The sequence below is a fragment of the Alligator mississippiensis genome, chromosome 7, assembly GCF_030867095.1.
Source record: "Alligator mississippiensis isolate rAllMis1 chromosome 7, rAllMis1, whole genome shotgun sequence".
Lineage (NCBI taxonomy): Eukaryota > Metazoa > Chordata > Crocodylia > Alligatoridae > Alligator > Alligator mississippiensis.
The window spans coordinates 15882707-15907403 of record NC_081830.1 but is presented as its reverse complement, the minus strand read 5'-3'; the positions used below and the strand labels follow the sequence as shown (position 1 = coordinate 15907403).

Here is a 24697-nt window from a genome sequence, read left to right as displayed (position 1 = left end):
TTTCACAGACCCGCATTTTACACACTGGTTTCTATTCCTTCCAGGGGAACAGAAAACACCATCACACACACCCTACGCCTGAAGAAAGGTTTTGTGCCCAAAAGCTTGCAAAAAAACATTTTTTCAACTATTTAGTTGGTCTAATAAAAGGTATTACAAAGGACCTTGTCCAGAATGATTTATATTGAGCTCCATGTGCAGACCGCCTGCCACCTGGTTCTAACCCCTTTACGTGATCCCAGCCCAACCGGAGTGCTAGCTGTGTGCCATCCCTGCCTAGTACCATCCCTCTGGTCCCCTAGACTCTGTCTCATTCATCTTTGCCATTTCTGTACAAGGATGGTAAACTGTTTTGGGAAGGGAGTGCATCTTACTATGTGTTTGCTCAGCGTGCTTCTTAGGTGCCCCCTGACAGATTTTGGAGGCACTATGAGATGTAAAATAAATTTTGCTGGATATCAACAGTGCCGGTTCCTCCTCCATTCTCCCTGCAAGCATTATTCTGGGGAACAAGAGATAATGCGTGGAGGGGGTTGGAATTAGGCTATTTCTGAGCATTGCTGAGGCTCTCGAATCAGGCTTTGAATATAGAGCCGGAGGTCTGTTTCCATTAAAGTTTTCTGATAAAAAGAAGTATTTTTCTAAACCTAGCCTTTGTAACAGTATTTCTAGTTCTTCAAAACTATTCACTTACATAGAAACACTAATATTAAAACATAAAAAGTTTCAAAGGTTCAAACGTTCAAAAGGTTCAGAGAAGGAAAGAAGAAAATTTGATTTAAAATGTTATTTCTGCCAGTTTTGCTTGAAAATATCCAGTTGTCAAAAACTGAAATAATAAATGGATTCTGGGTGAAAAAATGAAATTTTCTGGGGGGAGGTTTTTTCTGGTTATTTTCCTTCATTTTGATTATTTCCCCCCCTGCCCAGCTAAGGCATTTTAAATACTTTTACATTGTCCTCTACATTTCCAGATTTATCTCATTTTCAAGTCCCTAAATGACATGGGGATGGACACACACACACACACACACACACACACACACACACAAATCTTTTAACCACCCAAATACATTACATTGTAACGACAAACTGGCTGCAGTTTACTTACTCAGGTTTTTCCTGGTTTGTGATCTGATCATCTAGTCCCAGGAGTCTTTATTCACTTTCCTTCGATCAATCTATATAATTTCCCTTTTCCCTAACACAGTCTTATCTCGGTGTTAAATGCTCAGATATCTTACCTTCACTCCATGGCTGACAGAACTAGACCCAAACCAGTTTGTCACTAGAGAGAATAGAAGACCTGAAGCTGCAGGAAGGGGATTTAACCACGTCTCTCTTGGGCCACGTGGGACCGTTCCCTAGAATCCAGCTTAGCTTTGAAGCAGAGAACGAGAGGGAAACATTCCCAGATTGATATATTTAAAAAGTTTTAATTTTAATCTTTTGTTTAGACTACTATGTAATTGTTTGTCCTGCTTTGGGGCCAAGATCTGTATCATAGGGAGGCCAGACTATCAAAGATATTTAGGCACCTAACAATTCAGAGGCACGCAGACACTTTTAGGAATATGTATTTTAGGCCCATCATCACCTCTGGTATACATGGCTTGGCATCTTCCCTCTTGCCTTGTATGCTATGTACTTATTGGTGTTTTAATAAACATGTCACTGTGTCAACCTTGTTCTGTCTCAAACTCTGGTCTTCTTGACTTTCAGATGAATGAATTGTGAGATTAGCAAAGGATAGACAAGCCTGAGAAATGCAAATCTTCAGTGCTGTGTTGTTTTAGACTCCATGAATGCCCTGTGCAAAAATGGCAACAAGCAGACAGAGGAAAAAGGCACTAGGGAGGACAGATAAATATGGCTGGGACTCCTCAAAGCTGCCTATAACTCTTCAGCTAGCTCTTTTCAACTCAATAATGCAATTTTGATAACTTTCTTTGGGAATCTTTTAACTGTATGTTAACATTGCTGTCATATTTAATTCAATGCCCTGTGTCTCTGATAGAGGCCAGGATCAGAAAATGGACCTCTTACAAACTGGACCATGGGCCACGGAATGGGGTGGGCCACCTGAGCCATGGCCTGACCAAATTTTAGCACATTAATTTAACCAGCTATGCAGTTAAAAAAAAAAAGCTATACAGTTTTAACCAGTGGGACAATTGTGCATTTGTGGGTTATATAAACTAACATGCTAAAAGTTGGTTGGGCCATGGCCCGGGTGGCTCACCCCATTCTGCAGCCTATAAATTGGACCAGCTCCTGTAGAGATGCCTTGAATTGTATTCAAGGGTTGTCTAGTGAAGGCGTTGCATGAAACTTGTGTTGTGGACTGGCCACGTCTTCTTCTTGCAGCACCTGTAAACCTCTATCTCTGCGTGCCCCACAGAGCACAAACCCCTCCCCAGCACCGTGCACAGCATAAGTTGAGTGGGGCCAGTCTGGCGTATGTGCTGCACACAGAATGCAGGGCCTGTGTGGGGTGCATACTGCATGCAGCATTTGCACCACACTGACTGTGCACACTGGATCCTGCATGTAGGGTGGGTCAATGCCCAATGCAGACAAACTCCCCAACTAGTACAGAGTGCTGGCCTGGCACAGGTGCCACAGGAAGCATCCTTCCCAGTGCAGCCTCATGCCATGTACCGTCCATGGCAGGCAGGCTCCACAGGGAGCATCATGGCAAAAGAGACCCATTCATGGACCTGATTTCTCTTGAGCCCAACCTGACAGGTGCCAGAGCCTGATGTGACAAAATGTGTCTCTTTCATTCAGCATCCATGCTAACGTCCTCATCTGGGGTCTCCCAATTGGGCCTGTGGTGGGAGTCCAGCAGCTAGAAGGGAGAAATTTAAAGATATCAACATTTCCCAATTCCAGAATCAAGACCCTCGGAATTTGTTCACAAAACCAGAAGTTCAAAAATATATCTTTTTGACTTGATCAGTTTTGTCTGGGCTTTCTCCCAGAAGTTGGCAATCTAGGGGGTTTGTGCACGCAAGATTTTTTGCCATTGGCTCCAGCCTGTAGAGCAGGGTCTTTGGCTGCTTTTGATAACATGGGGCTTCACTTGTACTGTGCTGTGCTGTACTGCAGCTGGGTGGAAAAACCTGCTGACCCCCTGCTTTATCATATTGGCTTGTACATTATGTTGGCCACATGAATTACACAGACATCCCATAAGTCATCCTTGCAACCTTCCAGGGAAAAACAGTTTTGATTTCCTAACGTGAAAGCCACCACTGACCATTCAGTGAAAGGCAGGGAGGTAAATGAGTTCTGGTTTAGAAGACAGTTTGTATCACATGTCTTTGGATAGAAGGTTAGAAAGGCCATTCTGGTCCGTCTCCTCCAGGGATTTCTGTGTTAAAAACACTAGATGCATTTAATCATTCCTTGCATAGCCTCAGCTATAAATTAGCACCTACTTTGGCCAACAATTCCTATCCAGCTCCTTCCCTCACCATTCAAACCAGCTCGCACACCTGCACCTGCAATACCCATTTAGCCCCTCCCCGGTGATAGCCTTACCCCTTGCTCACAGCACCATACAGTTGGGTAGCCCCACCCGTTGCCAATGCAACTCTCAGCATGTAAGACCCCTCCAGCCCATCTAGGTTCAACCCAATCCCTGACACCTGGAGATCTCTAGTCATCAGCATTTTGCTCTGGAATAAAAAGCACGTATTCTGTGCAGAAGTGCCAGATAGAAAAAATGATTAAAAGATAGTGTAGAGAGTTCTCTGTCCTCATTGAATTACATAGGTTTATAATTTTTAAAGTGATTCATACTGGAGCATCACATCAGTGTTTGCACGCACTGGGTTTTTGAAAAAATTAAACTCAGTCCCTGGCCGGTGCCGTAGGAGAGAGAGACGCCCATGCCCTACCATGTAGCTGTGGGAGCAGGGGTCTGGCACATGGAAAAAACCAAAACAAACAAACAAACAAAAAAACGCAGCAATTCAAAGGGGTGAACTACAGAGAAGTCACAGCACCATCTGGTGGACCAAAAAGCTTGTTTTATGTCATTGAGTGCCTTTGTGTTTGCAGTCCACTGTTTTGATCCACTACATATTAGTGACTCATTTTAAATAATTACTAGCAAATTGCCCATCAAGAATGACGGGGAAGGGGGGCCAGTGGGAATGGAGCTCCCCATCCAGCCCCGCGCCCCGCGCCCCTAGCCTCGCTCTCCACACTCTCCTCAGCTGGCCCCACCATTTCTAAAGGGTTCATGTAAATTTATTATTTTTTTGCTTCTGTGGAGTTGGGGTGGAGGGAGCCACTGCACCAGAGGCTGCAGGAGAAGGTGGCACAGGAAAGGGGCTCCTGTTTTAACTCAGCTGGCCCAGCCCCTGGATACCCAGCCAATTGGCACATGCACAGTAAGGCAAAAGCTTTATGGATAGGCAGACAGACAGACAGACTAAGCCTTTTATTATATTAGAACAATAAAGTCAAAGGGTTAGAAGGGGCCTCAAGGGGTATGTGGTCTAAGCCCCTGTAAAAATGCAGGAATGTTACTCCTAAACCATCCCTGATGAGTGCCTATCCAGCTTCTTTTTGAAAAACTCCAATGACGGAGACTCCACAACTTCCCCAGGAAGTCTATTCCACTTCCTCACTATTCTAAAAACAAGGGTGCTTTTTTTCCACAAAGTTTAATCTACTTCTACTTTGCTGTAATCCGAAGCTTTATATCCTTCCCTATGCAGCAAGGGAAAACAGCTGTTCACCCTGTTCTTCTTGGTAGCTTTTCAGATATTTGAAGATTGTTATGAATAGCTGCTTAATTGCCTTTTCTGCAAGCTAAATATGCCTAGTTCTCTTAACCTCTTCCTGCATGACTTGCCTTCCAGCCCTTTAGCATTCTTATCACCTATCTCTGAACTTCTCTAACTTCTCCATATTCCTTCTTAAAACATACAGCCCAGAACGTCACAAAATAGTTTAGGTGAAGCCTAACCAGCACCATGGAGAGTGGCCGCTGCAACCTCCCATGTTTTCATCTAATACCTCTGTTGTGGCAGCTCCAAACTGCATTCAGTTTTCTGCAGCTACATCACATTGCTGCCTCATGATGAGTCTGTGATCCACCAGACTCCCCAGATCCTGTTCAATACTGCAGCCACCCAGACATTTATAACCCAACCTGTATTTTGGCTTTTGATTATTCTTCGCTATATGTAGCACCTTGCATTTCTTTCTTTACAATTCACCCTGTTGTTTTTAGCCCATCTTTACAATCTATCCATATCTATTCTTATCCTACAAAGTGTTTGCAGTTCATCCCAGTTTCACCTCAGCAGGATATTTACCTATATATTCTGTCATCCAAATAATTGATTATATCAATTAGTAAAATCAATCCTACAATTCTCCATAATTCTGGGACTTGGACTAGATCGGGGTTCTCAATCACTGGGCTGTGGCTGCTGGTCTGCAGCATGTTTGGCTGCTGGACTGGAAGTAGCCACAGACCGGCAAACCATGGTCCCCCCAGAGATCCCTTCAAATGCTAATTCCTATGATTCTCTGTCATTCTATGACCTTGCAATTGGTGGGGTTTATTTTTGGTGGGACAAAAAAAAATTGATGTATGGAATACTAGTTTTCCATTTCAAAACTGTTAATACAAAATGATCTGTGTAAAGTGTCATTGTCCTTACAATGTTACAAAATATAGCCCAACACCTTCATTTTTATAAGCAGGTTTCACACAGTTGTATGAAAACGATTCATCACAAAAATGTATATATAAGTAAATTGAAGGTCATGAAACAATGATGGACCTATTACTTCTGCAGTAGTTTCCACAAAGAAGCTTGGATCTCCTTGTTCCTCATGCTGTAGATGACCGGATTCATCAATGGAGGCACCACAGAATACAAAACAGCTGCCAGGAGATCCAGAGGGGACGGGGAGTCAGAGACGGGCTTCAAGTAGGCAATGCCTCCAGTGGAAAGAAACAGGGAGACCACAGTAAGGTGAGGAATGCAGGTGGAGAAGGCTTTTTGATGGCCCTGCTGAGAAGGGATTTTCAACACCGTGGTGAAGATATGAACATACGACACAACAATGAAAGCAAAGCAGCCTAAAGCTAAAAACACACTGAAGGCAAGAGCTGAGAGCTCTCTGAGGTATGTGTCAGAGCAGGAGAGCTTGAGCAGCTGGGGCACTTCACAGAAGAACTGGTTGATGGTATCTGAGTGGCAGAAGGGGAGACTAAAGGTGTTCCCAGTGTGCAGTGCAGAGTACATGACACCAACAGCCCAAGCACTGGCAGCCATCTGGATGCAAACTCTCCTGTTCATTATTATCTCTTAATGCAGTGGCTGGCAAATGGCAACATATCGGTCATATGTCATAATTGTGAGAAGGGATAAATTTGCTGCCAAGAAGCAGAACAGACCAAAGACTTGGACAACACATCCAGAGTAGGAGATCGACCTGGTGTTTAATAGGGAATTAGACATGGATTTGGGCACCGTCACTGAGATGGAGCCAAGGTCCACAATGGACAAATTAATCAAGAAAAAGAACATGGGAGAATGAAGTTCACAGTTAAGAGTTACAATTGTGATGATGAGGAGATTTCCCATCAGGGCTGCCAAGTATGCTGCTAGAAAGATAACAAAGTGTAAGATCTGGAGCTCTCGAATATTGGAAAATCCCAAGAGCAGGAATTCAGTCATGGTGGTTTGGTTGGACATTTCCCTCTTCAGCACATTGTGCAAGGCCTGTGAAGGAAGGACAAGAATAGTTGCCATGATCAGAGTTACAATTATAACAGGAGAGAGTCTCATATTAGATACAGCTCATGAACCAACTGTCAGTACTGTCTATCTTGAAGTGCTGTAAAACTGCTAGTGGAAAGTATTATTGCTGGAAACATGGTTTTTCGAGTATAAAGAAATTCCACGTAAGTCCTTATCTGTTTGTGGTGGGGGTGGGGAGCGGTAGCGTATGTATATATGTGTGTGTATATATGTGTGTGTGTGTGTGTGTGTGTGTGTGTATTTAAATCACCCAAAAGATAATATTTCACAAGAAAACAATGTTTATAATAAGAATATTGGTTATGCAATATTTCAGAGGGCTTGCCTTTTAATTATTTCATGCTCTCATTCTCCTCATTTCAGATCTCACTATGAAACCATCTCCCTTCATCAAGTTGGCAGACCAGAGTGTGGTATATTGTATCTGATTTTTAAGAGCAGCAACAGGAAAAGCAAGAAGCTCAGCAAACTTCAAGGTGAGGTACAGTGCACACAGCACTTGTGACTACAATCAGATGCTGGTTAATTAAATGCTAGCACATCCCCCCCTTCCTTCTTCCCTGGTATATACAGCATAAACATAGACAGCATCCTAAGTGTCACCTGGTCTGAAATGAATCTATAACATGATTATTAGCACATTTATACAGTCCCCATCCCCATCTGGACAGTCATCTCTATGCCATGATAGACCAATACCATTCTCCTGTTATGTCCACATTGTGTCTTTGATCTTTGTCATTTGGGTACAAGAACTTTAAACTCTTTTGGGCAAGGAATGCTTCTCACTATGCATTTGATCATCACACTTTGTTGGTTCCCCTGACCCTAATTTGAGAGGCACTCGGATATGTAAAAATCATTTCCAGGGGGATCAACTGTGGGGCTTACTGATTTCTCCCTTCTCCAGGCATTTTTTTCTGGAAAAATGACAATATCTGGATCCAATGACTGAGGTGGGATTGTAATTCAGGTGTTGCTGGGCAAAACTGCATCTCTGCCATGGGGTTTAGAATTGAAGCCTAGAAAGATGTTTCTTATAAAAATGTCTTTTGCTAAACATATACTTGTTCACAATGCATGTATTTTTTTAAACGGTGTAAATGTGCAGCCTTCAGGAGCTTTTGATTGAAAAATCTCAGGTTGTCGAAGCTGATCTATCTAATTTCTCCCTCTACTGATCTATCTAATTTCTACATACATCCCTCTTCTTAACAACCACCCACAGTTAAATTGAATAATAAACTTACAGCAATGAGAAGTTTTTCTCAGCTTGTGATCTGATCCTCCAGTGCCAGGAGTCTTTGTTTATTTTCCCTCTACTGATCTATCTAATTTCCCTTTTCCCTGCCACTACCATATCTTCACAAGTCAAAATATCTTAGTAGGAGCTTTCTCTCCACATCAAGACTGACCTGACAGAAGTAGATCCAAACCAGTTTCTCTCTGCAGAAGACGGTGAACTTCACTGGCTTGGAAGGACTGATGCTGAGGGAAGATGATTTATCCACATCTCTCTTGTTAGGACTCCTGGGACTTATTCCCTAGAGCCCAGCTTACCTCTGAAGCACAGAATCAGAAACAAGCCTTCCTGGATTCATGTCTTTTAAAGCAAAAAAGTTATGTTTTGATTCTTTATTTTAATCATCTTTTATCTATTGTTTTCTATTTCTGGGCCAGGATTTGTATCATCTGCAGTAAGCCTGTGTGAAGCAGCTAGTATTCACTTTGGATTAGGATTCATCCAGTTCTGGGGACAGTGATTCTATTCAGTGATTCAAATCACTGTCCCAAATCAATTCAGCCAAATCTGATTTGGAGATTCGACCTTTGCCAAATTGGCTGAATCTTCAAACTGAACAGACACAATCTCCCACCCACTGTCCCAGCCCCATCAATGGCTTCCCAACCCAGCCCCAGCATCCTGGCACCTTAAATAAAAAAGAAGGAAAAACCCCACACTCACTGGCTCCTGCCAGCTAGTGGGGAAATCCCCACTGCCCACCACTACGCTGCACTGTGTGGGGGCTCTGCCATGAGCTTCCAGAGGCTGCAACAGGCACTGCAGCAACCAGTGAGTGCAGGGCCTTTTTTTTTATTTTTGAAAGTTTTGGTTAACCTCAAGGTTACTGTGCATTAAAAAAAGGGCCCAGTGGGTGCATCTACACAAGACACTACTGCACTGTGGTTACTGCATATCTACTTAGTGCGTGTATAAGTTACGCATTAAATAAATGCACAGTACTCAGAGTTACTACACAGTAGCACCAGCAAACACCTTTTATGTGATGCTACTGTGCAGTAGTCTAATACTACAGTTAACTTTGCCAGTGCACTAGGCCGGGCGATATGCCAGATTTCAGATCCTTTATGTGCCAGTAGCCCTGGGACCTCCCTCAGGCAGATCTGCTGACTGGGGTGTGGCCCTCACCCTCACGGTCCAAGCATTTACTCCAAACTCAATGAACGGATTGGTTTGTTTATTATATATATATAACTATATACAGGAAGAGAGACAGATTAATGAAAAAGAAGGCATATATACATATATATATTATTAATAGATAATAATAAAACCAATCATTTGAATACAATCTAGCAATGTAACTGTAAGTGAATAATTCTTACACAGGGGGTTGTTTCCTTACTGCAGACTCCTGCATTGATTACACTCACCTGATCATATCTTTTTGATTAAAAAAAAAACTAGTTTCCTTTTAGAATTAAACCTCTCCTCTCATTGTAATAAATAGCAACACATTTATTGCTAGGATCTGCCACTAGATGCTGTGGACACAGCTCCTGTTATTTATGAGGCTCTGAACCCACTTCTGGGAGTGCTGCGACCATTTCCAGGAGTGCTGTGGCTGCTTCCCAGTCGACAAGATTGGCTGTGTAGGGCCCACCGACCTCAATCGGTGAAACTGGCCATGAAGGGACCTCCACCCCCACAGTCACAGACTGGTTGCTGAGGGGCCATGTGCCCCCCCGACTAAGGTGGCACCAGTCACCCATGCCTGCAGGGTTCTGACTTGGCAGCTCCCAAACAGCCTACCAGCTGAGGCTGGCCATTCCCTTTCCCTCTTCTCCTGGGGACAACCTGTGTCCAGAAGCTGCACAGCTCCACGCCTGGTGAGGAGATTGGCTCCTGATGGTGCTATACATGCTCTTCCTTGTCCTGATGTTGGCTTCCAGAGCAAGTCTCAGTTCCCGTTCCAGTGAGGGCGTTGGGGGCTTTGCCTCTTCCCCTTTCTCTCAAAGGTGGAATTGGATCCTCCTCTCCTCCTTTCCCACATTATGGATGCTTTAATGTGCAAGCACAACAATTAGAGCCCTCAGCTCACAGCAGTGGCTCTGATTACATTGCAAATGGTCCAATGAAAAGTATGCATGGTGCAAAGTGTATTTTCCTGCTTGGAAAAGCCATAGGACCCAGTGCAAGCATTTTCTGGCTTTTCTGCAAAGAGTACCAAACATGGCACGCCCACCGAGCTTGCAGCCCAGGAAGCTGTGCAGCTGTTACAGTCCTGTGCAGTAGCATCTCAGCACAATGTGGCAAAACAGTGTTGTCTGGTAAAAACTATCAACCTGCTAAACTGAACCTGTGTATGTGTATACATGTGCACCTGCATCAGGAACAAATCTGCTCCCAGTGGGAGCACTTGAGTGCAGGGCTGTTCCTACCCTGCAGCAGCCAGGGGGAGCTCCAGGCTTCCCCGGTGCCAGCTCTGGGCTGGCAGGGGGCCAAAGGGTCAGGCCTGAGTTTTGGAGACAGGGGGAACTGTCCTGAAGTGGGGGACAGCTCCCAGTTGCACGGATCTTGGGATCCCAGGCCTTGTGATGCCCTGTGCCTGACACTGGGGTTAAGCAGCACCGAGACTGCAGGGAGAACATGGAAGTGGGTAAGAAGATGGAAAACATATGCACCTTGTACTGCATGCCAGAAAACACAATTAGAGGACTGTGAGCTGGGGCAAAGCCCTTGTCTTCTGAGCAGATCTGAAAGCAGCAGAAGCTCATACATCCCTGTTGCAGGGGGATACCAAAATCAGCCTTACCTTGAACGGGGCTGGGAAAAGCTGGGGCGGCACCCTGTGTATGTATACCCCTGTAAACTGAGCAGTGCAGCAGTGGGGAGAGGAGGAACCAGGCTCAGTCCCACCAGTCAGTTGGGGGACCTCATTTAGGAGGACAAGGGCATGATCCCTCCCTGACCCACCCTCCATGGGTCTGGCCTTCGATCCTCTTCATTAAATGTGATCTTCATTTCCGAACTAGGCATGCTGATGGCTTCTCTAACAAACGCTACAGGAAAGGCCTGGTTCTGCTTCCCCCTCATGTCTCCCCTCTCCCCGGTCCCACCAGTGCTTACCACCCCAACCCGCCTGCCCCTCCCGCCCCGCGCTCCCCACACTCGGGCACAAAGCATCACCCTAGGCCAGCACCACTGAGCTGGACTGAGATCCTGATCTCCACACAGGAGCCATGGACAGGTCTCCCATCTCACCCCCTGTCTTCCATGGCCCCCCCACAGCCTAAGGTGACTGGGAGCAAATTGCTAATCTAATGCCATCTACTCTAATTCTGAACCCAGGAACAAGAAACTCCAGCAAGAACTGTGCTGGAGTTCATTTGGCTGTGCTAATTGCATGAATAGATGCACCCAGAGAACAGCGTTCTTGTATTAGGACCGAACATATCATTGGAGGAAGCAATACTCTCCCTTCCAGTCCTAGGATCTTATGAATATTTTGAAACAGCCAAGTGAGTTTGAGAATTTTAAAGTAAGCACCTAACTTTCTTTAGGGAATTTTCTTAAAAACCACAACTTGTTTGAGCAGTGGTGAACAGATATCTATGGCCCTGAAAGTTTTTTCCCTGATGATGTGGTATCCCTCCCTTACTGTGATCAAAACCCAGTAATGTATTTTGTGATCAGTAGCAAAGTTGATCAGGAAATTTCCTTAAAACTTGTTTGGAAAGTGCTGTGTTAGTATAACCGGACAAGTTCACAAAACTGTAGTCATGTCAACTCGAGTTCCAGCCCTTCACACATGCATGAACTATTAGGAGGACTAGTACCCATCTGTCTGCCTACCTTCCAAAAGGAAAAAGAAAATAAAAAGAGATTGCATAATAAACTCACAGTAACCCTACTGTCTCAGTGTCCATTCACTTGCAGTTGACTTTTTTCATCCACTGTATATTCATGATGCAATTACAATGATAATAATAATAAACTCATAGGGTTAGAAGGTGCCTCAAGGATCATGTGGTCCACCCCCTGCACAAATACAAGACTGTTACTCCTAAGTCATCCGTGAGCAATGACTATCCTCTTTTTGAAAACCTGAAATGAAGGAAACCACAACGTCCCCGGGCAGTCTATTCCACATCCGCACTGCTCTAGAAACAAGGGTGCTTTTCCCCCTGAAATTTAATCTAAATCTACTTCACTGTCATCTGAAGTTTGATGTCCTTCCCTATTCAACAAGGGAGAACAATTGTTCACCCTATTCTTTACAGCAGTTTTTCAGGTATTTCAAGACTGCTGTGATCTGCCTCTTAATTACCTTTTCTACAAGCTAATATGCCTACTTCTCTCCATCTCTCCTTAAAATGGCTTGTCTTCCAACCATTTATCATTTTTGTCACCTATCTCTGAACTTCTCTAACTTCTTCATATTCCTTTTAAAATGTAAAGCTCAGAAATTCACACAGTAGTTTAGGTGAAGCCTAACTAGCACCATGTCGAGTGGTCCTATCACTTCCCATGTTTAACATCAAATACTCCTGTTGTTGCAGCACAAAACTGCATTAATATTTCTGTAGCTACATCAAATTGCTGATTCATATGGAGTCTGTGATCCACCAGACCCTGCAGATCCTTTTCAACAATCATACCACACAGCCATTTATAACCCAATTTGTATCTGTGCTTTTGATTTTTCTGTCCTAGGTGCAGCAACTGCATTTCTTTCCTTGGACTCCGTCTTGTTGTTTCTAGCCCAGCTTCCCAGTCTATCCACATCCATCTGAATTCTGTGCCTCTCCCCTAAAATGTCTGCGGTTCATCACACCTTCCAGAACCTGAATATTTGTCTATATCCAAATAATGAATTAAACCAAATGGTAGACAAAATCTTCAATTCCTTATCTTGCAATTGGTGACATTTCTTTGAGGTGGAACAGACCGTAAAATTGATGCATGAAACATTACTTTCCCGCTTCAAAATTTTTAACACAAAATGACTCACGTCAAGTGTCATTGTCTTTATGAAGCTACAGAATTAACCCACCACCTTCATTTTTTGTAAATAAGCTTCACAAAATAGTATAAAAACAATGATTTCATGAGTTAATTATACAAGAAACTTAAGTAAAGGAAAGTCATGAAACAGAGATGGGCCTATTGTTTTTGGAGAGGATCAGCCTGTGGAGCAGCTTCCTCAGGGTGGCTTGGATCTCCCTGTTCCTCATGCTGTAGATGACCGGATTCATCAATGGAGGAACCACACAATACAGAACAGTTGCCAGGAGATCCAGAGGGGATGGGGAGTCATGGATGGGCTTCAGGTAGGCAATGCTGCCAGTGGAAAGAAGCAGGGAGACCACGATAAGGTGAGGAACGCAGGTAGAGAAGGCTTTCTGCCGGCCCTGCTCGGAGGGGATAATCCACACTGCGGTGAAGATCTGAACATATGACACAACGATGAAAACAAAACAGCCTAGAAATAAAAACACACTGAAGGCAAGGGCTGCCAGCTCTCTGTGGTATGTGGCAGAGCAGGAGAGCTTGAGCAGCTGGGGCACTTCACAGAAGAACTGGTTGATGATATTTGAGTGGCAGAAGGGGAGACTAAAGGTGTTCCCAGTGTGCAGTGCTGAATAAATGACACCAGCAGCCCAAGCACTGGCAGCCATCTGGATGCAAGCTCTCCTGTTAATTATTATCCCATAATGCAGTGGCTTGCAGATGGCAACGTATCGGTCATATGCCATGATAGTTAGGAGTGCAAAACCAGCTGTACAAAAAAGAAACAAGTAAAAGACCTGGGACACACACCCAGCATAGGAAATTGTCCTGGTGTTTAAGAGAGAATTGGCCATGGATTTAGGGACAATGACAGAGATGGATCCAAGGTCAAGGACAGACAAATTTGCCAAAAAGTAGTACATGGGGCTGTGGAGGTGGTGGTCCGTAGTTACAGCAGTGATAACAAGGAGGTTCCCCACCAGAGCTGCCAGGTACGCTGCCAGAAAGATGACAAAGTGTAAGATCTGCAGCTCCCGAGTCTCCGAGAAGCCCAGGAGGAGGAACTCGGTCACAGTGGTGCAGTTGGGCATCTTCCTTCCCAGGGCACCGTGCAAGTCCTGGGTATAGTAGAACAAGGGCAGTGGTAAGTATGAGAGTAACCAACTCAGTGACTGTGATATTCCCATGAATAACATCCACAGATTTCATGCTAAGAATGTAAATATTCCATTTTTTGAATCATGGAAAATTTGATTTTAGTAAATTATTTTTCCCTGGCAAGATCCTAAATAAAATAAAATATTTTGATATTCCATTTAGAAAGTGAAGAAAATGTTAGCCCAGCCACAACTCAGGATTATTTTTTTTTTAATCAAAAAGTCTGTAATTTATCCATCTGACCTAGAAAATGTATACTGGAAACAAATACAAGTGAAATAAATGATACATAAAATTTGACTTCCTTAGAGGTCCTATTCCCACCCCACCCTCCACCCTACTCCCAACAAGCTATATAACTTTATCTAAATTAATAGCAAAAACAGGGGGATATTCTTCATTCACTCTTGTACCTTTGAGTCTATTATACATAAAATGGTATGATTTCTGTAGCCAGGTTTTCCAACTTGCATGTTTTTAATTGTCCTCTGCATCTTCCTAAGACACGACACTTCACTGATGCAGAAAACTTACTGAAATTGTTTCTGTGGAAGTTTCCTTATCTCTTGTGTCATAAACAGGCTTCCCCTGCAGAGATCCTTGCTCTTGTCCAGTTGATCTCTCAGAACTCCTCTGCCCCAACCACTAGTCTAGATCCCCCAGAAGCACAGCTAACTCAGAGGTCTTTCTCTGCTCCCTCTGTCACTGAGCGACTGGAGTAAATTCAACCAGGTTTCTGGGAGTGCAGCTGACCTCAACTATGCCTTGTAGAAAAGGAGTGAAGCAAGATGGAAATTTTCCAGTTGTTTTCTTCCAAAGGCTCATGGGACTCATTCCCTGGAGTCCTGCACAGCTCAGAAGGAAAAGCCCAGATGTAAACAGCCTCAGCTGTACAGATGTTAGCAGAACAGCAGAGCTGTGCTCTGGTTTAATCTCCCTCACAACACAAGTGATGGGATCTCTGAGAAGGCCCTGAGCTTCTCTATCTGGCTCTGTTGTCCCAGTTAGCCAGCCTGGGCACCTTAGCATGCAGGGAGGCACCAAGTTGCAATTGGGTTAGTTCCTATGCAGTTTTGCATGAGAAAATAACATGAGAATAAAAGTTAGGTTGTAAGGTGCAAAAGAAATAATTTTAAATGTAATTAATATATTCCATAACTCAGGCATAGAAGCTCCATTGAAAGGCATCACATTGACAAAATATTAGCTCAGCAATCATTAGCAGGGTCATGGTTCTGAATCTACTATCATGAATATAACAGCCCTTTAGTCCACTTTCCCCTGACTCATATGCATAAAGGGCCCCAGCTCCCCCCTCCTTTCCTACACCACCAGCTTCCCTTGAACCCAGCGGTGTCAAACACTGATGGACCCCATCTGCCAGGTCAAGCCCACAGGGGTGGTCTAGTGGAGGCACTGCATGCAACGTGCATTGTTGACTGGCTACATCTGGTGCTTGCACCATGTGTACAGCTCTAGCCCTGCACACCACACGCAACACAAACCGACCGCAGCACCATGCACAGCATAAGATGTGAGGGGCAAGTCTGCGGCACATGGTGCCCACAGCAGGTCACTGGGGTGCGTACTGCATGTGGCATTGGCGATGTGTAGGGGGTGTACGAGGATGCATTTGCACCCCATGAGATTTGCGGTTCATCCCGTGAAAGAAGCACCACCAGCACCTGTGGGGTGTTGCCACTTCCCAGTGCCCCAGCACCACCACCAACACTGCTGACAGCATCTGCAGATGGTTGCCAATTGCTGCTGTCCACTGCCAACATGGCCGGTGGTGTCTGCAGGTGGTTGCTGATCTCCGGTCACCACTCGCAACTGCCCCTGCCCCCACCACCGACATTACCACGGCTGCCTGCGAGGTTCCCCATTCGCTGCCACCACCATCACCTGTGGGCTGTCACCATCCCCTCCCCACCCCCCAGCTTCCCAGGGCATATGTCGTTCATAGCATGTGGCATTTGAACCAGGAGAGGTGTATCTATACGAGATGCTAGGTTGCTGTAGCGATGAGCTATGCCACACAGCCATTTATAACCCAGCTTGTATTTGTGCTTTTAATTTTTCTTCCCTAGGTGCATGAACTTGCACTTCTTTCTTTCAACTTCATTCTGTTGTTTCTTGCCCAGCTTCCCAGTCTATCCGGATCCATTTAAATTGTGTGCCTGCCCTCTAAATGTGTCTGCAGTTCATCCCACCTTCACAGAATCTGGATATTTGTCGATATCCAAATAATGGATTACACCAACTGATAAAGAAAAGTCTTCAGTTCCTCATCTTGCAATTGATGGCATTTATTTTAGGTGGCGCGGACAGTAAAATTGATGCATGAAACATTACTTTCCTGCTTCAATATTGTTAACACAAAATAACCCAAGTCAAGTGTCATTGTATGTACAAAGCTACAGACTTAACCCACCACCTTCATTTTTTTGTAAATCAGCTGCCCAATATAGTATGAAAACAGCAATTTCATGAGTTAATTATAAAACAAACATAAGTAAAGCAAAGTCATGAAACAAAGATGAACATATTGTTCTTGGACAGGATCAGCCTGTGGAGCAGTTGCTTGAGGGCAGCTTGGATCTCCCAGTTCCTCATGCTGTAGATGACCGGATTCATCAATGGAGGCACCACACAATACAGAACAGCTGCCAGGAGATCCAGAGGGGACGGGGAGTCAGAGATGGGCTTCATGTAGGCAATGCCACCAGTGGAAAGAGGCAGGGAGACCATGATACGGTGGGAAATGCAGGTGGAGAACGGTTTCTGATGGCCCTGCTCAGAGGGGATTCTCAACACTGTGGTGAAGATCTGAACATATGACACAATGATGAAAACAAAGCAGCCTAGAGCTAAACACACACTGAAGACAAGAGCTGCCAGCTCTCTGTGGTATGTGTCAGAGCAGGAGAGTTTTAGTAGCTGGGGTATTTCACTCCCTCCCATGCTCTTTGGGTCTGACCTTGCCCCTATTCTCCCCCAGTTCAGGTCTGACCCCGCTCCCCCTCCTCCCCACCCTTCAGGTCCAACCCCACCATGACAGAGGGGCTCACACTTTACCTCAGCTGGCCCCACCATTTCTAAAGTGCTCATGTCATATTTATTTTTTTTTCCCTCTGTGGAAGTGGGGTGGGAGGAGCCACCGAGCCAGAGGCTGCAGGAGAAGGTGGCATGGCAAAGGGGCTCCTGTTTTAACTCAGCTGGCCCTGCCCCTGGCCACCCAGCCGGCCCAGCCAATTGGCACATGCACAGTAGGGCAAAAGCTTTGAAGACAGACCAACAGACAGACTAAGCCTTTTATTATATTAGAACAATAAAGTCGAAGGGTTAGAAGGGGCCTCAAGGGGCATGTGGTCTAAGCCCCTGTACAAATGCAGGAATGTCACTCCTAAATCATCCCTGAAGAGTGCCTCTCCAGCCTTGTTCTGAAAACCTCCAATGATGGAGACTCCACAACTTCCCCGGGAAGTCTATTCCATTTCCTCACTATTGTAAAAACAAGGGAGCTTTTTCCCCAAAGTCTAATCTACTTCTACTTTGCTATAATCTGAAGCTTGATATCCTTCCCAATGCAGCAAGGGAGAATAGTTGTTCACCCTCTTCTTCTTGGCAGCTTTTCAGATATTTAAAGATTGTTATGATCTGCCCCTTAATTGCCTTTTCTGCAAGCTAAGCATGCCTAGTTCTCTTAACCTCTCCCTGCATGACTTGCCTTCCAGCCCTTCAGCATTCTTTCACCTATCTCTGAACTCTCTAACTTCTACATATTCCTTCTTTAAATGCAGAGCCCAGACCTTCACAAAATACTTTAGATGAAGCCTAACCAGCACCATGGAGAGTAGAAACCATCACTTCCCATGTTTTAATCTAATACCTCTGTTGTGGCAGCCCCAGACTGCCTTCAGTTTTTTTTGCAGCTACATGAAGTTGCTGCCTCATGTTGAGTCTGTGACCCACCAGACTCCCCAGATCCTGTTCAACACTGCTGTCACCCGGCCATTTATAACCCAACCTGTATTTTGGCTTTTGATGAGTGCTTCATAAGTGCAGCACCTTGCATTTATTTCTTTACATTTCACCCTGTTGTTATTAGCCCATTTTCCCAATCTATATATATCTATGCTTATGAAATAAAGTATTTGCAGTTCATCCCAGTTTCACCTCATCTGGTTATTTTTATATATTCCGCCATCCAAATAGCTAATTATACCAATTAGTAAAAGAAATTCTAGAATTCTTTATAATTTTGGGATTTTAACTAGATCAGGGGTTCTTAATCCCTCGGCTGCAGCTGCTGGCCTAAGACATGGTTGGCTGCCGGACCGGAAGTAGCTGCAGACCGGCAAACCATGGCCCACCACAGCTGGATGGAGAGGCCATGGCCCCTTCTGCTAGGCCCACAGCAGCTCAGGGTTTGCTGCACCACTGCCCTGAAGATAGGGTATTCTTACCTGTCTGCTGGCCAGAAAATCTGTCCGCAGTCCTCTGTGACTGCTGGGCCACGGTTCGTCAAGCCACGGTTAGCTTGGTCATAGCATAAAAACTTTGGGAACTCCTGCACTAGATTACATCTTTTGGTCCCTTCCAATGCTAATTACTATGATTTTCTATAATTCTATGACATTGCAATTTGTGGGATTTATTTTAGGTGGGACAAAGAAACATTGATGAATGAAATAATACTCTTCCACTTCAACAGTGTTAATGCAAAATGATCTGCATAAAGAATCATTGTCCTTAGCATGCTACAAAATTAAGCCCACCACCTTCATTTTTATAAGCAGGTTTCACATGATAGTATGAAAGCAATTCGTCACCAAAAATATATGTACTACTAAAGTGAAGTAATGAAAGAATGATAGACCTATTATTTCTGGAGTTGATTCATCAAAACCTTTGGAGCAGTTTCCTCAGGGTAGCTTGGATCTCCTTGTTCCTCATGCTGTAGATGACTGGATTCATCAATGGAGGCACCACATAATACAGAACAGCTGCCAGGAGATCCAGAGGGGACGGGGAGTGAGAGATGGGCTTCAAGTAGGCAATGCCGGCAGTGGGAAGAAACAGGGAGACAACAGTAAGGTGAGGAATGCAGGTGGAGAAGGCTTTCTGAAGGCCCTGCTCAGAGGGGATTCTCCACACTGCAGTGAAGATCTGAACATACGACACAATGATGAAAACAAAACAGCCTAATGCTAAAAATATATTCAAGACAATTGCTGCCAGCTCTCTACGGTATGTGTCAGAGCAGGAGAGTTTGAGTAGCTGGGGCACTTCACAGAAGAACTGGTTGATGATATTGGAGTGGCAGAAGGGTAGATTAAAGGTGTTGCCAGCATGCAGGGCAGAGTTGATGGCACCAGCAGCCCAAGCACAGGCAGCCATCTGGATGCAAGCTCTTCTGTTCATTATTATCCCATAATGCAGTGGCTTGCAGATGGCAATGTACCGGTCATAGGCCATAACCGTGAGAAGGGATAAATTTGCTCCCAAGAAGCAGAAGAGACAAAACACTTGGGCAACACATCCAGAGTAGGAGATCGACCTGGTGTTCAGTAGGGAATTAGACATGGATTTGGGCACGGTCATTGAGATGGAGCCAAGGTCCACAATGGACAAATTAATCAAGAAAAAGAACATGGGAGAATGAAGTTCATAGTTTAGTGTTATAATTGTGATGATGAGGAGGTTCCCCATCAGGGCTGTCAAATACGCTGCGACAAAGATAACAAAGTGTAAGATGTGCAGCTCCCAAATATCAGAAAAGCCCAGGAGGAGGAACTCATTCACGGTGGTTTGGTTGGACATTTCTCTCTTCAGTGCATAGTGCAAGGCCTGTGAAGGAAGGACAATATAGTGGTCAGGATCGGAGCTTCAAATATAACAGGAGGGAATCTAACATCAGAAACAGCTCATGAGGAGTTTCCTCACGATAGCTTGGATCTCCTTGTTCCTCATGCTGTAGATGACCAGATTCATCAATGGAGGCACTACACAATACAGAACAGCTGCCAGGAGATCCAGAGGGGACGGGGAGTCAGAGATGGGCTCCGTGTAGGCAATGCCGGCAGTGGAAAGAAACAGGGCGACCCTGATAAGGTGAGGAATGCAGGTGGAGAAGGCTTTCTGCCGGCCCTGCTCCGAGGGGATTCTCCACACCACGGTGAAGATCTGAACATATGACACAATGATGAAAACAAAACAGCCCAAAGCTAGAAACACACCGAAGGCAAGGGCTGCCAGCTCTCTGCAGTTTGTGTCAGAGCAGGAGAGCTTGAGCAGCTGGGGCACTTCAGAGAAGAACTGGTTGATGATATTTGAGTGGCAGAAGGGGAGACTAAAGGTGTTCCCCGTGTGCAGTGCAGAGTAGATGACACCAGCAGTCCAAGCACAGGCAGCCATCTGGATGCACGCTCTCTTGTTCATTATTATCCCATAATGCAGTGGCTTGCAGATGGCAACATATCAGTCATATGCCATAACTGTGAGAAAGGGTACATTTGCTGACAAGAGGCAGATGAGACAAAACACTTGGACAACACATCCAGAATAGGAGATGGACCTGGTGTTCAATAGGGAATTAGACATGGATTTGGGCACGGTCACTGAGACAGAGGCAAAGTTCCAGGAGAGACAAATTAACCAAGAAAAAGAACATGGGAGAATGAAGTTCATAGTTAAGAGTTACAAGTGTGATGATGAGGAGATTCTCCATCAGGACTGCCAAGTATGCTGCTAGACAGATAACAAAGTGTAAGATCTGGAGCTCTCGAATTTCAGAAAAGCCCAGGCGGAGGAACTTAGTCATGGTGTTTTGGTTGGACATTTCCCTCTTCAGTGCGTAGTGCAAGGCCCGTGAAGGAAGGATAAGGACAGTGGCCAGGATCGGAGTTACAAATATAACAGGAGGGAATCTCATGTCAGAAACAGCTCATGAAAAAACTGCCAGTACTGTCTACCTTTAAGTGCTGTAAAATTGTCAGTGGAAAGTATTATTGCTGGGAATATGGCCTTTTAAGTATAAAGGAATTCCACACAAGTCCTTATGTGTGGGCATATATATAAAAAACTGAATGACCCAGAAGATATTTCAGAATAAAACAATATTTATAATTATGAATATCAGTTATGTAATATCTCAGACGGTTTGCCCTTTAATTGCTTCATGCTCTCATTCTCCTCATTTCAGATCTCACTAAGAAACCATTTCCCTTCATCAAGTTGGCAGACCAGAGTGTGGCATTTTGTATTTGATTTTTTATAGCAACAACAGGAAAAGAACGAACCTCAGCAAACATCAAGACCTGGCACAGTGCCCACAGCACTTGTGACTACAATAAGATGTTGGTCAATAAACTGCTAACGCCCCTCTTTCCCTTTCCCTGCTATATACAGCATAAACATAGACAGCATCCTAAGTGTCACTTTGTCTGAAAATAATGTATTCTGAGTTCTCCCTGCCATGTCGTTATAAGCTGATTTACATGATCCCCATCCATATCTGGATGGTCATCTCTTTACCATGATAGGCCAATACCATCCTTCTGTCACCTCCACTTTGTGTCATTGATCTTCGTCATTTGGGTACAAGATCCTTAAGCTCTTTTGGGCAAGGGATGCTTCTCACTATGCATTTGCTCAATCACACTATGTTGGGTCCCCTGACCCTAATTTGAGAGGCACTCAGATATGTAAAAGACATTTTCAGGGGTGTGAACTGTGGGGCTTACTGAGCTCTTCCTCCTTCAGTCATTTTTTTCTGGAAAACAACCAAATATGGATGCAATGACTGAGGTGGGATTGTAATCCTGGTGTTGCTGGGCAAGACTGGTACTCTGACGTGGGCCTTAGGATTTAAGCCTGGAAGGATATTTCTTATAAGAAAATGTCTTCTCTTAAAGACATAATGTTTTGCAATATGTGTTACAGTATTTCTTCCAAAGCATAAGTTTATGTAGAAGAACTAAAAATAAAATATATGTGTGGGAGGATTATTTGGTTTAAATCTGCAGTCTCCATGAGCTTTTGATTGAAAATCTCCAATTCCAAAGACCCTGAAAGATGTGGGTTCTTGATAGCAAGTTCAGATTTTCTAAGGGAGCTGTTTCCCTTTCTTTCTTTTTTTCATTTGACCAGTTGAATAGTTTTTTTAATATTTTGGTATTAAAATGTTGATAGATTTCCAGCTGTGACTTTCTTCGGTTCTGAAATACCACACACATCCCCCTTGTCACCAACCAAACACACTTACTTCCAATAACGATCTTACAGCAATGTTCCTTGTCAAGTTTTTCTCAGCTTGTGATCAGATTCTCCAGTGCCAGGATTGTTTGCTAATTTTCCTCTTAGTGATTTATCTAATTTCTCTTTTCCCTGCCACTACCAAATCTTCAGAAATCAAAATATGTTAGTAGGAGCTTTCTCTTCACTCCAAGACTGAACTGGCAGAAGCAGAGCCAGTTTCTCTCTGTAGATGACAGTGAACTTCACTGGTATGGAAGAACTGATGCTGTAGGAAGGTGATTTCTCCATATTTCTCATCTTAGGGCTTCTGGAACTTGTTTGGGGACACTAGGTAAGCCACTCTTGCAAGATCTGAGGGACTGGTTCTCCCTCAGTGTGACACAGTGGCGATGCAGAGGGGGTGCACAGGGGTGCACATGCACCCCCTGAGAGCACCGATACACCCCCTGACCATCCGTGCTTGCCACTTAGGTGATGGGCAGTGGGGCAGGTGGGAGTGCCAATACCCCACCCCTGCAAGCACCAGCTAATCACTGCAGCCACTCCCAGGAGTCGCCGCAGCCACTCGGGGAAGTGGCTGCAGCGATTGGCTGCAGCGATCAGCTGTCATAGGATCAGTCGCAGGGGGGAATCCCCTCCAGTCGGCAGGATCGGCAGCAGCAGAACACCTCTCCATTCAGCAGGACTGATTGCAGGGGGGGCATGTGTCCCCCTGACTAAGGCAGCACCAGTCATCTATGGAGTGACAGGAAATCCAGGGTCTCAACTGGACGATTCAGGTGCCTGTACACTAATGCCAGGAGCATGGGGAACAAGCAGGAGGAGCTAGACCTCCTACTCTCCAGTGGGCATTAGGAGCTAGCCCACCTTACCTCTGAAGCACAGAATCAGAAAGAAGCCTTCTTGGGTTCTTACATTTTAAAGCTTTGATTCTTTAGTTAGTTCACCTTTTATCTACTGTTATCTGCTTCTGGGCCAGGATACACATCATCTGGTGGCCAGATTAAGACAGACATTTTAAAAGTCAGTAAAGTTTATAGTCACATTTAGGAAAGCTATTACATAAGTTAGCTGGCTTGGTTTCATAGCTTTGGTGGTGTTGTCAATACCTTTAAGATCTGCCTACCTACTTTTTAGACATAACAATGACTCTAATATAGGTGGCTCAGTATCTTTTCTCTTAACTTGTATGCCATGTACTTCTCTGTGCTCCAGTAAATGTGTCACTATATCCATCTTGTTATTTTTCAGTTGCTTTGGTTTTCTTTAATTTCAGAACAGTGAATCCTGGGACAGGCAAAAAAGTAGAAGGGACTGAGGCATGAGTTGTTCAGTGCTCGGTTCCCTTGTGGAAATCAAAGTCTAAACTGACAACAAGCGCAGAGAGGCAACAGGGGCTAGTGAAGGCAGGTCAGGATGGCTGGACTCATAAAACTGGGACTCATCTCTACAAATACATCACTTCACATGCCTGTGGTCACCCTGTTCCACTCTGGGACCTGCAGGGTGTCAAGGGAGGCTGGAGGGAAAATCACCATGCGTTGTGCAGTTAGACTCAGGTCAGTCATTCTGTCTGGATCAAGCCAATCAGGAATTTTGTGACTGTGCACTAAATTACTCTTACCTTGTTTCCTGGCAGGCCACAGCCTCAAACCTGGATCCTCAGCCTGCCCGGTTCAGCTGCTCATGCTAGCCTGCAACCTCTCCAGCTGACCATGCAGGCTGGGGAAGTCTGTCCAGAAACCTCTATCAGGGCCTGGCTTTTTGCTCATTCTCTACCACCAAAGTGGCCAGTCACTCCCCCACTTCACTCCACCTCCATCTAAACTCCTGACCTGAAACTGGAAGTGTCTGGACAACAGGGACGCGGATGGCTTTCCTGTCATCATACTTGTGCTTCTGCCAGCTCTCTCTGGGTGCATCTGCATGTGCAATTAGGGTGAAAACTCTGGTGCAGTTCACAGCACATTGAGCAGGGGTGGAGCAGCTCCATGCTTGCACAGGGCTGGGGGGCCAGCCCTAGACTCTGGAGGACATCATCGGGCAGCTCAGGGGCTGCCTGAGGCATGCGGGTGCTCCAGTGCAGGGCTAGCCATCTACAAGTGCATTGTGGTGGCATAAACTACTCTGGTGTAGGATAATACTTGTCCCAGACCATACTAACCTATGGTGGAGTTAATTAATTGACTGCAACCTAATATGGGCACACAAGTAGATAGCAATG

General features: G+C 44.8%; 2 protein-coding genes and 1 pseudogene across 2 annotated transcripts; all 3 read right to left on the bottom strand.

Annotated features, from left to right (window-relative positions):
• Positions 1-5813: 5813 nt before the first annotated feature.
• On the bottom strand, positions 5814-6731 carry LOC132251839 (olfactory receptor 14A16-like; annotated as a pseudogene).
• Positions 6732-13301: 6570 nt separating this feature from the next.
• On the bottom strand, positions 13302-13763 carry LOC132251689 (olfactory receptor 14A16-like; the record flags this gene model as incomplete). Its single annotated transcript, XM_059731636.1, has 1 exon — positions 13302-13763. A coding segment is annotated over one exon (462 nt), but the record flags the coding sequence as incomplete, so codon positions are not given.
• Positions 13764-19176: 5413 nt separating this feature from the next.
• LOC132251688 (olfactory receptor 14A16-like) lies at positions 19177-19662 on the bottom strand (the record flags this gene model as incomplete). The annotated part of the gene is made up of 1 exon (XM_059731635.1): positions 19177-19662. A coding segment is annotated over one exon (486 nt), but the record flags the coding sequence as incomplete, so codon positions are not given.
• Between the last annotated feature and the right edge of the window lie 5035 nt (positions 19663-24697).